Source organism: Psammomys obesus, unplaced genomic scaffold (genome assembly GCF_907164565.1).
Source record: "Psammomys obesus unplaced genomic scaffold, mPsaObe1.curated_primary_1811, whole genome shotgun sequence".
Lineage (NCBI taxonomy): Eukaryota > Metazoa > Chordata > Mammalia > Rodentia > Muridae > Psammomys > Psammomys obesus.
In genome coordinates, this window is record NW_026586589.1 from 8,238,236 (window position 1) to 8,251,319 (window position 13,084).

At 45.3% G+C, this 13,084-nt stretch overlaps 1 protein-coding gene across 2 annotated transcripts in view; it reads left to right on the forward strand.

The window, feature by feature from the left end:
• Window positions 1-13,084, forward strand: part of Gss (glutathione synthetase) — a 30,018-nt gene that overhangs the window by 13,831 nt on the left and 3,103 nt on the right. For both annotated transcript variants that reach the window (XM_055602356.1, XM_055602357.1), the window contains exons 4-11: window positions 923-998; window positions 1,279-1,418; window positions 2,131-2,247; window positions 6,469-6,549; window positions 6,645-6,722; window positions 8,044-8,110; window positions 12,033-12,227; window positions 12,652-12,733. In XM_055602356.1, coding sequence (XP_055458331.1) covers window positions 923-998; window positions 1,279-1,418; window positions 2,131-2,247; window positions 6,469-6,549; window positions 6,645-6,722; window positions 8,044-8,110; window positions 12,033-12,227; window positions 12,652-12,733 — 836 coding nt within the window. The remainder of the gene's footprint in view (window positions 1-922; window positions 999-1,278; window positions 1,419-2,130; window positions 2,248-6,468; window positions 6,550-6,644; window positions 6,723-8,043; window positions 8,111-12,032; window positions 12,228-12,651; window positions 12,734-13,084) is intronic.

Below are 13,084 nucleotides of genomic sequence, written 5' to 3' on the forward strand. Positions count from 1 at the left end.
AGCTTGCCTGGAAGCTCCTTGCCTACCCCACACTGCCCCACCACACACCTGTAACCAGATAAGCCTGTAGGCCTGCCATGGGCTGAGGCACAGAGTTTGCCCTGAATCTTGAGAAGCATCAAATGTGGTGTTAATGACCTACAGACTCCTCCTTGTGGTGCTTTTCTCTGAGGCTCCAGAAAACCACGCTGGATGAGCCCCTAGCACATCACCTGCCATGTCGGCACTCTGGGCTAAGGGGATGAGCCCACTTAGATGCAGTCTCTGGCCAAACAGGAGAGGTGACATTAGTTGTCACGTGATAAAGAGAAGCCTGCATCCTCATTTGGCTCTGTAAAGGAGACAGTGCCCTGAGAGCACCTAGAAAGAGGTGACCCAGATGGGGAATGCTTCTCCAAGGATTGACATAGGCAGTAAACCGGAATATGTACTTTGAGCCTGAAAAACCTGCAGACAAACAACAAACTGCCCTGGAAAGTCATGGAGGAGGAGGGAGACTTATTTGGGAGGTAACCAGAGTGCAGGAAAAGCTCTGGAGACTTGAGTTATCTTTAGGTCAGCCAGAAAACTTCTCAGCCATCAGTTATTCAAGAAGATGTTTGAATTAAAAAAAAAGAAGAAGAAGAAGAAGAAACATAGTGGTATTTACTTCCTGCTACAAGGCTATTTTATAAGCAGTTATGTTCCTCTTCAGTTGAGCAAATTAAGACAGGTGATAGGGTTCTCTGGGATTGCCTGACCGTGGGTGGCAGAGCTTGGACTTAATCCAGGTCGTCTGGCTCTAGGGTAGACTGTGAGGCACCATTTTCTTCTAGGTTGGAATGGTATTGGAGATTCAGAAAGTATACAGGAGTCAGTGGGTGGGGCTCCTTGGCCTATAGGGTCTCACGTAAACCTGGGAGTGTCCTCTTTCCTCTTTTAGCACCATAAAAAAGGACGACTATACTGCCCATCTCTTTGATATCTACAAGCAAGTCCTGAAAGAGGGCATTGCCCAGGTAAGGACTCCTAGTCCCTCCTTTGTCTGGAACTTGTCTTTTATCTCTGATGTTTTGTTTTTACCAGAAGAATTGGCCTAAGTCTTGAGCTCATAGAATCTACCTCTGGCTGGTCTCTGCTGGGCCTGCATGTATCAGAGACCAGTCCTGGGATGACAGAATGATCCTTCTGGGTTTGGGAATATTAGACTGTCCTCCTCAGCTCTACAGAGTACAGTATGGCTAGACCTCCAGAGTCAGCCCATGGGCCAGTGTCCTCAGCCTTCGGTTTTCTCCACAGACTGTGTTTCTGGGCCTGAATCGCTCAGATTACATGTTCCAGTGCAGTGCAGATGGCTCCAAAGCCCTGAAACAGATCGAAATCAACACTATCTCTGCCAGCTTTGGGGGCCTGGCCTCCCGGACTCCAGCCGTGCACCGGTGCGTTTCTAGGGCAGTGTGGAGCACATTTGTGGGGAAGAGTTCCATGGACCAATAGTCACACTGGCTAAGCCAGGAATCTCCTACTGTGACTTTGCCTTTCTGGTCCCTGAGTTGTGGGTTCTCCACACCTCTGTTTTCTCCCCATAGGAGTGTTCTACTTGAAGTCAGATCCTTTATATGTCAGAGAAAGAAGAGACCTGCTGGCATATTAGCCCTGCCTCTCACTGTGAAATTAATGCTGCAGGCATAGAGGATGAGGCCTTTGAGGGGCCTACGATAGGAAGGTCTTGATGTGATCTGATGTTGGAAAGCAGCTCAGAGTCCAAAGCTCAGGGGGTTCAGAAGCTCCCATCTGAGGGCTGGGTCATATAGTAGCGTCCTAGCCATCGAGGCGCTCCAGGCCACTGGGATTCTGTGTAGTCTGCAGCAGGGCTCCCTATGGCCCGGGGGCCCAGGTAAGGGGCTCCTACTCCCTTAGAGACTGAGTTGGGGTGGAGTGGCCACACAGGGTCCTGGGACTGCTCTGGGAGTACATGGAGGTGAGGACTCAGGACATCCCGTTGTAGTGGCTCCTCCAGGAATTCCTCCAGGAATGAGCAGCTTTTAAGCACTTGGCTGAGTTTCAGAGTAATGTCCCTATATGTGTCTGCGAGGGCAGAAGGGTACTCTGGTTTATCCAGTTACTGAGCAGCCATCTCTCTTCCAACAGACACGTTCTCAATGTCCTGAATAAGACCAAAGAAGCTGCCAAGGTCCTCTCCAATAATCCCAGCAAGGGACTGGCCATGGGGATCGCCAAAGCCTGGGAGCTGTATGGCTCAGCTAAGTAAGAATGTGGAGAGGTGACAGTGGTGCCCTGCTTTAGGGTCATGGGTGTGGCAGCCTCTCCTTGGCTAGACATCATTAGTGGATGAAGGGGTGTTTCTAGGAATAGAAACTTATACCTTTAAATGTCAAAAATATTTTAGTGGAGTTTTGGGTTTCCTTCTAAAATGAGAGATGCTGACTATCCTTACTGTTTCCTTGTTGCATGGAGCTCATCGTCTTGCTGGAATGCACTGGTGCCACCTAGAGTTAGAAGCGCCTGTGCTGTTATTTCACTGCTCTCCATGCCTTTGAAGTGGAATCCTCTGCTGCTGTCCCTTTGCCTCCCCAGTTGCTATGATTTAGAGAAACCCAGGGATCCTGGTTGCTCTAAAGAGCATGTAAAGAGCGTGAGGACCTCTTACGAGGCCAGTTTTGATCTGGGAATTTTATAGTCCATGTTAACTGCTTAGAAGTGTTTTCTTTCTTCTTCTTTCTCAACCATGTTCCAGATGTGTGAAGATATTAGGTAAGTGACTTCCAGATGGTTGAGAGGCCACTACTAGCAGCTGTTCAGTGTTCATGTGGAACTGAGTTATGCCCCAGTGAGCACTTGGTGCCGCCTGTGTGAATAGTTTCCATCAAGGACTCAGAACATTTGCCTTGAGGTGGTGTTCCTGCTTTACACTGAGGGTCAGAGAGGTACATGCCTTGCTCAAAGTCAGATGGTGAGCTGGCAGTAGTAGGACTCACTATTTATGTAGAACCTACATAAATAGTGATAGTTTTGCCTCCCAGAGAGCCTTTCTGGGCTTGCTGAGCCCCACTAAGTTGCATGAAGCCTCAAATTCTGGGCATTTACAAATGGGGCACACAGAAGAATGGAAAGTAGAATCCCCCTCCAGGTTCCACTTTAAGCAAGTGAAGTCAGGGAATGGATCACCTGATGAACAACACTCCAGAGGGAGCCTCCTGCCAGGCCAAGAGTACTGTGGGAAGAAAACACTCACCCAGGGGGCGCTGGTGGGTAAGGGCTCTGTGACCCCTAAGCAGGTACTGGTTCCCCCCCCCTCCCGCTCTGAGAGTGGGTGAGGTTCTGCTGAGCAAACACAAGATCTTAGCAGCTCTTTTCTTTTCTCAATTTTTTTTTCTTGAGTACTTTAATTTCAGGACTCAAGAGGCAGAAGACAGGTGGGTCTCTATAAGTTCTAGGGCAGGCTGGTCTACATAGCAAGTTCCAGGCCAGCCAAGGCTACATAACAAGATCCTGTCTCAAAAATCAAAAAACTCACCAGTATTTGAAGTACTCATGAAGCTGAGATAAGAGGATGGCCTTAAGTTCAAGGCCAGTCTGAGCAATATAGTGATTTTCATACCAAGAATATATAGCAAGACTGTCTCAAAAAAAAAAAAAAGGCTTTTAAGAAAAGAAACTTGAGAATTAAATTATAAATTTGTGTGTTTTTTAAAAAAACCTTTTGTCAGGCTGAGGGTCAAATCTAGGGCCTTGTGTGTGCCAGAAGAGTACTCTGTCTCTCAGCTACATCCCCAGTCTTGTTTGCTGTTTTGAGACAGGGTCTTGTTACATAGCCTACACTGGCCTTGAACTCATGACAGTCCTTCTGCTTTAGCCTCCCAAGTAGAGAGCTATATACCTGTACCACCAGTCCTGACTATAAAATTATGATTTCGGTGGGCCTAGAAAGTTGGTTCGGCAGTGAATAGCATTTGTTACTCTTGCATTTGTTACCCTGGGTTCAGTTCCCCTGTGGGTGGCTCACAAACATCTGTAAAATTATGATTTCAGTTAAGACAAATACTTCTAAAACAGAGGGCTGGGACTGGAGAGGTGCCCAGAGGGGAGACTGCTTCTTGATCTTCCAGGGGACCTGAGTTTGACTCCCAGCACTCATAGAATTACTCGTAACCAACTCTCTCTTTCTCTCCGTCCCTCCATTTCTTCCTCCTCCCCTTTTTTTTTCCAGGGAATTGGATGCCTTTTTCTGGCCTCTGAAGGCACCTGCATGCACATGGCATACAACCACAAAATCATACATGCATAAATAAAAATAAACCTTTAAGACAACAACAGCAGAAGAGGGCTGTGGTTAGAATGAGTGGAACAAGGGTGACTATTGATATTAAAAGATTGGGCCATATGATCTGATTAGCACTTCTATTTCACAGATGAGTCAATTAAGGCTCAGGGAACAAGATTGACTGACATGTTGAAGGACACACCACAGGTTATTGGCAGAGCCAGGACTAGGGTTGTTGGGTTCTCTCTCCCAGCCAACATGCTATTTCCAGTTCAGCTTCCCCAACTGACAACTTTCAGAGTCCTACTCAATCCAAACTTCTCAGAACTGAAGGTAATAGGAGGTACAGTGTGTTTTCTGAGTTTGGCTCCCATTGCTTGGCAAGTGGAAAGGCTGTCTTCATTAGCCAGAGTGTGCAATTCCATTTTAACCTCCAGCCTCCAGGCTTCCTCCTTTGCCACTTCTTGGAGGCGAGCCAGCCTGGGCCAGGTGCCATCCCACCCCACCCCCTGCCCTCAATACCTACCCATGAGCAGAAGGATCGAGGGTACAAGATGAAGAGCCAGGCTTTCGGCCTTTGAGCCTCTCAAGGCAAGATGGTTTATGAGAAACCACCACTTCCACTTTGTTTTGAAGGCCCAGCTTAAAGTGACCCCAGTTTTCAGTTTAAATGTCTCATCTGTCTTCTTGACTTGAGACAGGCTGGAAGAGTTTCCAGCCAAGTAGAAAGAAGTCAGGTGAACACAGTTCAGACAAGAGGTTCAGAGATAGGTAAGAGGCAAATACAGGAGGTGAGAAGTACATACTTAGCACACGAAGCCAAAGTCTGGACTTGTGGATGTCTTAGCAAGAGGCCAGGGGCACAGAACAGCAGCTATAGCAGAAAGGGAGTTTGGCACTAAAACATTGGCCTTATGAATCTAGTTGGGGAGGGAGGGAAGGACCTCTGTTTAACGCTAAACATAGCTTAACTGGTGTAAGCTTCTTGCTGGGTTTTCAAGCCCCTGCTTTTTTTAATAAGCTTGTGGATAAAGAGAGGAACAGGCCCAGCAAGCCTTAGTGATCCCATTAGTACCCTGAGACCAAATGTGGCCTTGTGGACAGCACAGAGCTGCTGAGGCCCCAAGAGATGACGCCTTGTTTGTAACTGCCTCTGTGGAGCTTCATTTAGTGCGGGGTTTTTTTTGTTTTTGTTTTGTTTTTTTTCATGTTAGAACTCCACTCTTGGATCATATCCTTTACAGTCTGATACTGGAGTCCTTAGCACCTGACCCCAGCACTGTTGTTGATTTGTAAAACATTACTCCCTGCTTATTCTCCAGACAGATTTTTGAATCATGGAGTTCGGTTTCTCTGTTGTTTTAAGGTAGTGTCTCATGTAGCCTGGGCCAGTGTAAGCTCCCGGTTCTCTCGCCTTCACCACCTGAATCCCAATCACAAGAGTATGGCTTCACACATGGACCATGTTATCTTCTAGGGTAAAAAAAAAAAAAAAAAAAAAAAAAAAGTGGGTAATGTTAGATGGTTTTAAATCTAAATTTTAAGCTGTAAAGAAATTTGACACCGTTAGAATATCTCATCTACCACTAGAGAACAGAGATGCCTCCCACACATGTCTCCTATTTTCAAGAAGTATAGTGTTGCCTCAGGCAATCCCAAGTTGAGGCAACATCTGTTCTTGCAGGGAAGCTATAGTCTGTCTCTGTCAGGCTGTCTGTCTGCCTTTGTGTACATGTGTGTGGAGGCCAGGTCAATATCTAGTGTCTTCTTCAATCTCTTTCCATCTTGTTTTTGAGACAGAGTTTCTCTTTGAACTTGGAGCTCATCAATTTGGCTAGACTGCCTTGCCAGCAAGCCCCAGGGATCCTCCTGTCTCTGCTCTCCCAGTGATGGGCTGACAGACATGCTGCCATAGCTGGCTTTTTTTTCTTTTTTTATAAAGTGGGTTCTGGACCTTGAATTCAGGTCCTTATGCTTGCATGGCAAGCACTTTACTGAGTGTATCATCTCCTCAGTCCCTCCTTTCTGCAGCCCAGACTGGCTTCAAGTTCACAATCTTCTTGCCCTCACCCTGAACCCAAGTGCCGTGATCATGGCCTGCACAAGCAGGACTACCTGAGAAGCTGTTTCTTACCTCACCCTGAAGAGAGTGGCAGGAAGGAGACGCTCCACAGAAGCCCTGCTCACTTGTGCTCTTTCTCTAGTGCGGTGGTGCTGCTGATTGCTCAAGAGAAGGAAAGGAACATATTTGACCAGCGTGCCATAGAGAACGAGCTGCTAGACAGGTAAGGAGAGGAAGAGACCTTTAGTGTGGCCCCATGCGGGAGAGACATTTAAAACACAACACTCACTATCTCTGATTCTCACCATTCTTTCCCAGGAGCATCCACGTAATCCGGCGAAGATTTGAAGATGTATCTGAAAGGGGTTCTCTAGACCCCAACCGAAGGCTGTTTATGTAAGCATCCCCGAGGCACCACCAGACAGCTGGATTAAAAACCTCTCTTGACACCTTCTATCACTAAAGAACTTTTCTTCTGGGAATACAATAGCTTGTTTTCTTTTCTCCTAATTTTTTAAATATCTCATCCTCCCAGGAAATTTTAGAAATGCCTAGCCATGCTCTGCTTTTAAAGTAGAGCTGTTGACCTCTGGATAAGAACACCATCCTTAAAGATAACCCTAGTTTTTTATATAGAACCCTGAGGTTCTGAAAGTTTTCTTGCCCCTGTTTGTGGCTGGTCAAGATAGGCCTGAGCAGTTGGGCTGGGCAGGCAGGGAGGCAGGCTCATTCTCACCCATCTGCACTGTAGCCTGGATTTGTCTTCTAAGCCAGGTCCTATTTTTTTTTCCCATGGGCTACCACATTGTAGTTTTAGTAACACGTATTTCATATTTGGGTCACACTTCAGCTAACATAGACCCAGCCAGGGCTAGGCATAGTGCCACACGCCTTTTGTCTCAGCGCTCCAGAGGCAGAGGCAGGCAGATCTCTGAGTTCTAGGCCAGCCTGGTTCCAGGTTCCAGAAGGTTCCAGGTAAATAGCTACATAGTGATACCCTGCCTAAAATGAAAAGAATATAGTCAGGTGTGATGGTACACATTTATAACCTTAGTACTTGGGAAGTGGAGGCAGGAAGATTAGGGGTTCTGCGTCATTTTCAGTTACAAAATGAGCTTGAGGTCAACCTGGGTTATATGAGGCACTGTCTCAAAAACAAAGTAACAAAAAAGTTAAGAGCCTCCAAGGAGTTTCACAATCCCACTTCAGATGTTTCAAAACCGTGCTGTTATCGTAACAAAGTAGCTAGTTTACTTTTTAGATAAACTAGATAATATGAAATAGGCCAGGGGAAAGGGGAAGAAGTTACTTTAGGGTCAAGTTTTTGCACATCCTCATCACCAACATGTTTAGTCTGGTTTCTGCTACTTTAAACAGTAGAAATACAAAATGCAATTCTGTTTTGCTGATTATGGCAATATGATTCTTTCACTCAAAATTTTGGATACATGTGTTTTTAATTTTACCTATGCTAACCTTCTTGTTCCCTTCTTGCTTTCGTGAAATAACTTTAGATCCAGAATATTCTAAAACACTGTGTGCTGCATACCTATTTTTAATACATGTACTGGGTTTCTGTCTGCTTTCACTAATTCTAGCAAACCCCTATCCAGCTTATCTTATAGATCTTGATGTACCCTGAAATAGACTGAACCACTGAACACATCAGTAATAATTTCATTCAGAAGCTTTTTTTTTTTTTTCTTCTGTGTTACAGGGATGGCCAGGAAGTTGCTGTGGTTTACTTCCGAGATGGCTACATGCCCAGTCAGTATAGTCCACAGGTTGGTATTTTCTATTTGACCATTCTCTGCCTCCAGGGACCTACTAGAGCTCCACAGAAACCCAGCTCAGGTGTCACAACCATGGTTCCCTTCTTTCTCAGGGGACTGCTGCTGCTGCTGGAAACGCCTTTCTTCATGCAGGCTTTTTTTTTTCGTTTTCTTTCTTTTTTTTTTTTTTTTTAATACCTTTCACTCTATAAGGTCTTTAGGAACTGAATCATTAGGAATCTGTCTGTAGTGTTTTAGCCATTCACATATTTTCTGGAGATATGTTGGCAAATGTTTAACAGACATCTTTCTAAGAGGAAGAGCCCCAATTTATGGCACTATTGACTTCTTTAGTATAATTTTGAGCTACCCAATCTGAATAAAGATTTGGGAAGAGATCCAGCCCTCCCTAGCTGATGCGTGCTAGTTCTAGGTCACCCACACACCTTTGTTTGTTCTTTTCTGTGGCTTTTTCTTTGTGTAGGGAGGAGCAGGGTCTTCTTTGGAGCCCAGGCTGACCTGAAACTCTGTGAGTGGCAGTCTCCTACCTCAGCCTTCCAGATGCTGACAGTACAGGCGTGAGTCAGCATGCCCAGTTTCACTGACCATTTGCATTTTCTTTACCTCTCCTTTATTTGAATGAGAAAGGTTGTTTTGTTTTGTTTTTTCATCACGTTCTCATTTACATTCATGGCAATTTTATTGCCTCATCCTGCTAACTAGCATATAGTTTCAGAAATTACTTTCTACACATTTTATTTAACTCTTAAAACTGTCCTATGAGGCTTATAATTATCCTCATTATATGGATGAGGAAACTAAAGTTTGGAGCCATGGAGAGCCTCACTGAGCAACAGTAACAGATACTGAGTACCTATGAAGTACCAGAAACTGCATTTCTGTGGGGTTATAAGAGAAAACAAGGCAAAAACCAAGGGTATGGTTCTTATGGTGAATACATAGCCTGGTTGGGGAGATGAACATCAGAAAGAAAAAGCAGAAAATGATTTTTTGAGTTTTGGTTTGTTATGTTTTTTGAAACAGATTCTTATTCTATGTACAAGAAGAATATAGCAGAGACTTATCTAAAACCCCACAAGAATTTCCCAGGATTTCTGACTCTCAGGCCATTGTATTCTGAATATGACATTCTTCTCTCCTGAGGTTAACATTTATACCATGGAAGAGAGGCTAAAAATCCCTGCTTATATGGATTTAGAAAGAAAGAAAGAGAGAGTAAGAGTAAGGTGGGCTGGGGAGAGGCTCAGCAGTTAAGATCATTTACTGCTCTTGTAGAGGACTTAGGTTTGGTTCTCAACCCACATGGCAGTTTACAATCATCTGTAAGTCCAGTTCCAGGAGATCAGTACCCTCTTCTGCCCTTCACAGGTACCAGGCACACACACAGTACACATATATGCACAGAGAAAAGCACTTGTACACATGAGATAATAAATCTTTTAGAAATACTTAACAAAAGGAGCGAGGAAATACCCTGGCCGGTGCAAGTCACTACTGTGATAGCTTTCCCAGCCCTCCTGGGTTTCGGCTTCTGAAAGCAGGGAGCTACACTTGGAAATGAAGGGTCCCCTGTGAGATTTATAGTTCACCTGGGGTTCTCTGGGGTTGAGCTCTCTATGGGACAGCTCTGCCTAAGAGCAGCTCAGGGAAAGTTCTTTTGTCCAGAGATGTAGTTAGAGTGCTGGAAACTTGCTGACTGTAGAAGACAGAAATGTGTGTTGGGAAAATGGACCCAAGCTTCAGGACAGGGAGTCAGGGGAATAGTTTAAAATAAACTGAGAAGAGGAAAGGGTGAGCTAACAAAGGAAAGAAAAAAGTGGTTATAGAGAGCAGCCGGGCTACTCTAAGGCCATGGACAACAGCTACAAGTGACTTGTTAGATGACTCTTCTTGCGTTTGAGGTTTGCTTTCTAAGATATCTTTCCAGTCTTAGGTTCTGGGCCTCGATGACTCTGCCCAGGACGTCAGACCAGCAGTTAGTGAACTGAGATGATTGGTGAAGAGCAGGTCAGCTACTCCATTGGACAGCACTGGGTGGGGACAGTGTTTGCACTTTAGGCCTCTGCCTTGATCCAGCTGTGGACAGTGTCCATGGTCTAGACAAGGGCAGCTTTCTACCCAGTGCCTGAGAATGGGGACCAGAGCTGGGAGGCCTGATCCTCTGAGGTTTCCCTGTCTCTTGTATTCTAAGCTCCTAACACAATAAGACTGTTCAACCTGTGATTAGCCACCTGCAGGCCTTTGTTCCTAAGATCCTGGTTGCCCGAGGACCCATTCTCCAGTGAGTTTCACCTGTCAGACTGCCTGTTGTCAGGGTATTACTCACATTTCACTTCTCTGAGCAACAATAACAGTACCTATGAAGTGTCAGAAACCGCATTTCTGTGGGGATATAACAGAAAACAAGGCAAAAACCAAGGGTCTGGTTCTTATGGTAAATTCACAGTCTAGTTAGGGAGATGAATATCAGAAAGAAAAAAAAAATAGAAAAAAATTAGTTTTGTTTTTTGTTATGCTTATTGAGAGAGGCTCTTATTCTATAGTGCAGGCTGTCCTGGATCATTGTTGTAACTCTGACTGACTTTGTACTCAAGACCCCACTGCCAGCTGGGGGGGTGGGGTGGAAAAACCTAGTTGAGAAGTAATTGGCCTCTATCTTTTCATCCTGTTCAGAAGAGGATGAAAAGATAGAGGGTTTTGGAGAAACCCATATTAGGTAGAATAATGAGGGGAAAGGTGACCGAACCAACCAAGAGTTGAGGATGAGAAGGATATAGCTATCCATGGGAAAAAGCTAAAAGGCCAAGAATTTCAGGCAAAGAAAACAGTAAATAAGAGATCCTTAAGAAGGAGTGAAATTTGAGTAATTATAGGCTTGCATGGCTAGAATGTGAGAGTCAGGAGTTAAGGGAGCAGCAGCATGAAATGAGAAAAAAATGGGGAACTCAGTCTTACAGGGTCTTGTAGGTCACGCTAAGCAAGGACTTTAGCATTTGATAAAATGCTAAAGGTTATATGGTTAACAAGATTTTTAAGTGTTGGATTTTATCTGGATCCCAGTGAAAAGCTAAGCTTACAGTCAAGCTTATAGTCAAACCTCACCTAGTGAGGTGTGGTGGTGAATGTTAATAATCCCAGCCTGCAGGAAGCTGAGGCAGGCTGGGATTATTACATTGGGCCAGCCTGGACAATGTAACCAGATCCTGGTAAGAAATGACAAATCAACCTTTAGTGGTGGTACACACCTTTAATCCCAGCATTGGGGGAGGCAGAGGTAGGTAGATCTCTGTGACTGGAAAGAAAGAGAGAGAGAGAGAGAAAGAGAGAAAGAAAGAAAAGAAAGAACAAATCTCCTAGTACTCTGAAGGCTAAGGCATGCAGACAGCCTAGGCTATCTAGGGATTCTAAGCCAACTTGGCTACCAAATGAGATTCTGTCTTAAAAGAGGATAGATGGAGTGTGGGGAGAAGGGGGGGAAAGGAAGGAGGAAGGGAGGGGAAGGGGGAGGGGAAAGGAGAGGAGCTCACCAATTTTTCTTTACCCTTACAAAATATCTTTTCTGGATGTGGTGGTAACATGCCTTTAATCCCAGTACTCGGGAGGCAGCGGCAGGAGGATCTCTGTGAGTTTGAGAACCAACCTGGTCTACATGGCAAGTTTCAGGTCAGACAGGGCTACAAAGTGAGACCCTGGCCCTCTTCTCCAAAGAGAGTTTCATGTAGTAATTTTCCATTTAATTCTGAACGTGTATTAGTTGGCTAGAACCACAAATTCCCCAAAGGCAAGAGTCCTGCAGACTGAGAGGTCATATCTGCCTCACAAGGATGTTGTAATGGCAATCAGCTTAAAGATTAAAAGGCACAGTGCCTGGCACCTATTCAACAAAGGCTCTTTGGTCTTATTGCATCTGCAGAACTGGGAAGCACGCCTACTGCTAGAGAGATCATGTGCTGCCAAGTGTCCGGACATTGCCACACAGCTGGCTGGGACTAAGAAGGTGCAGCAGGAACTGAGCAGGGTGGGCCTGCTGGAGGTGCTGCTCCCAGGGCAGCCTGAGGTTGTGGCCCGCCTTCGAGCTACCTTTGCGGGCCTCTATTCACTTGACATGGTATGTAGTGTTTTTTCCTATCACAGGCCACATAGCAGAGACCTGGACCCTAATGTCTTAGGGAGGGTGAAGTGTAGCTGGCCATTATGGCTGGCATTATGATTCATATCCTTGGTGCTCTGAGAACCCCTTGAAGCCAGAGGTTAAAATCTGGGAGCTAAAACCCATTGTAAACTCCCTCAGCAATGATGATGATAAGGATGAAAAGCAGGGAAAGTCACTATGGAGAACAGGCCTTTTCTGTAGTCCTGAAAGCCTGTTCTATTTAGTGCTACAAGGAAGTTAAGAGTCAAGTCCAAATTAAGTGTCGAGCCTAAAGGAATTTTTGGTTGTTTCCCCTTCTGCCCCTTCCCCTGATGCCACTCTGTACAACCAGCTGCCGTCTTAGCCTGATTTCTAGTGACTGCTTTCTGCCTATTGTTAGGGTGAAGAAGGGGACCAGGCCATTGCTGAGGCCCTCGCTGCTCCTAGTCACTTTGTGCTGAAGCCCCAGAGAGAGGGTGGAGGTAGGTGGATCTCCTCTGTTGAGCTGCTCAGCGAAGGGCTATGAGCTGTTGCCAGTGCTTATTGGCTCTTGATGTGGGTACAGTCTTAGGCTTAGGTATTCAGTGGCTTTGAAATACTGATTGGCTTATAGATTTGGATTTGAATACTAAGAATCAAGAAGATAGCAGGCATAGTAGTGTATGCCTTTTATCCCAGAACTTGGGAGGCAGAGACAGGCAGATCTCTATGAGTTAGAGGCCAGTGAGTTCCTGAGGAGCCAAGGTACATAGTGAGACCCTGTTTCAAATATAGAAAAGAAAAACTGAAAAGAGGACTTTGGAATTGGTAAGGAATAAGACCTTAATGCATCT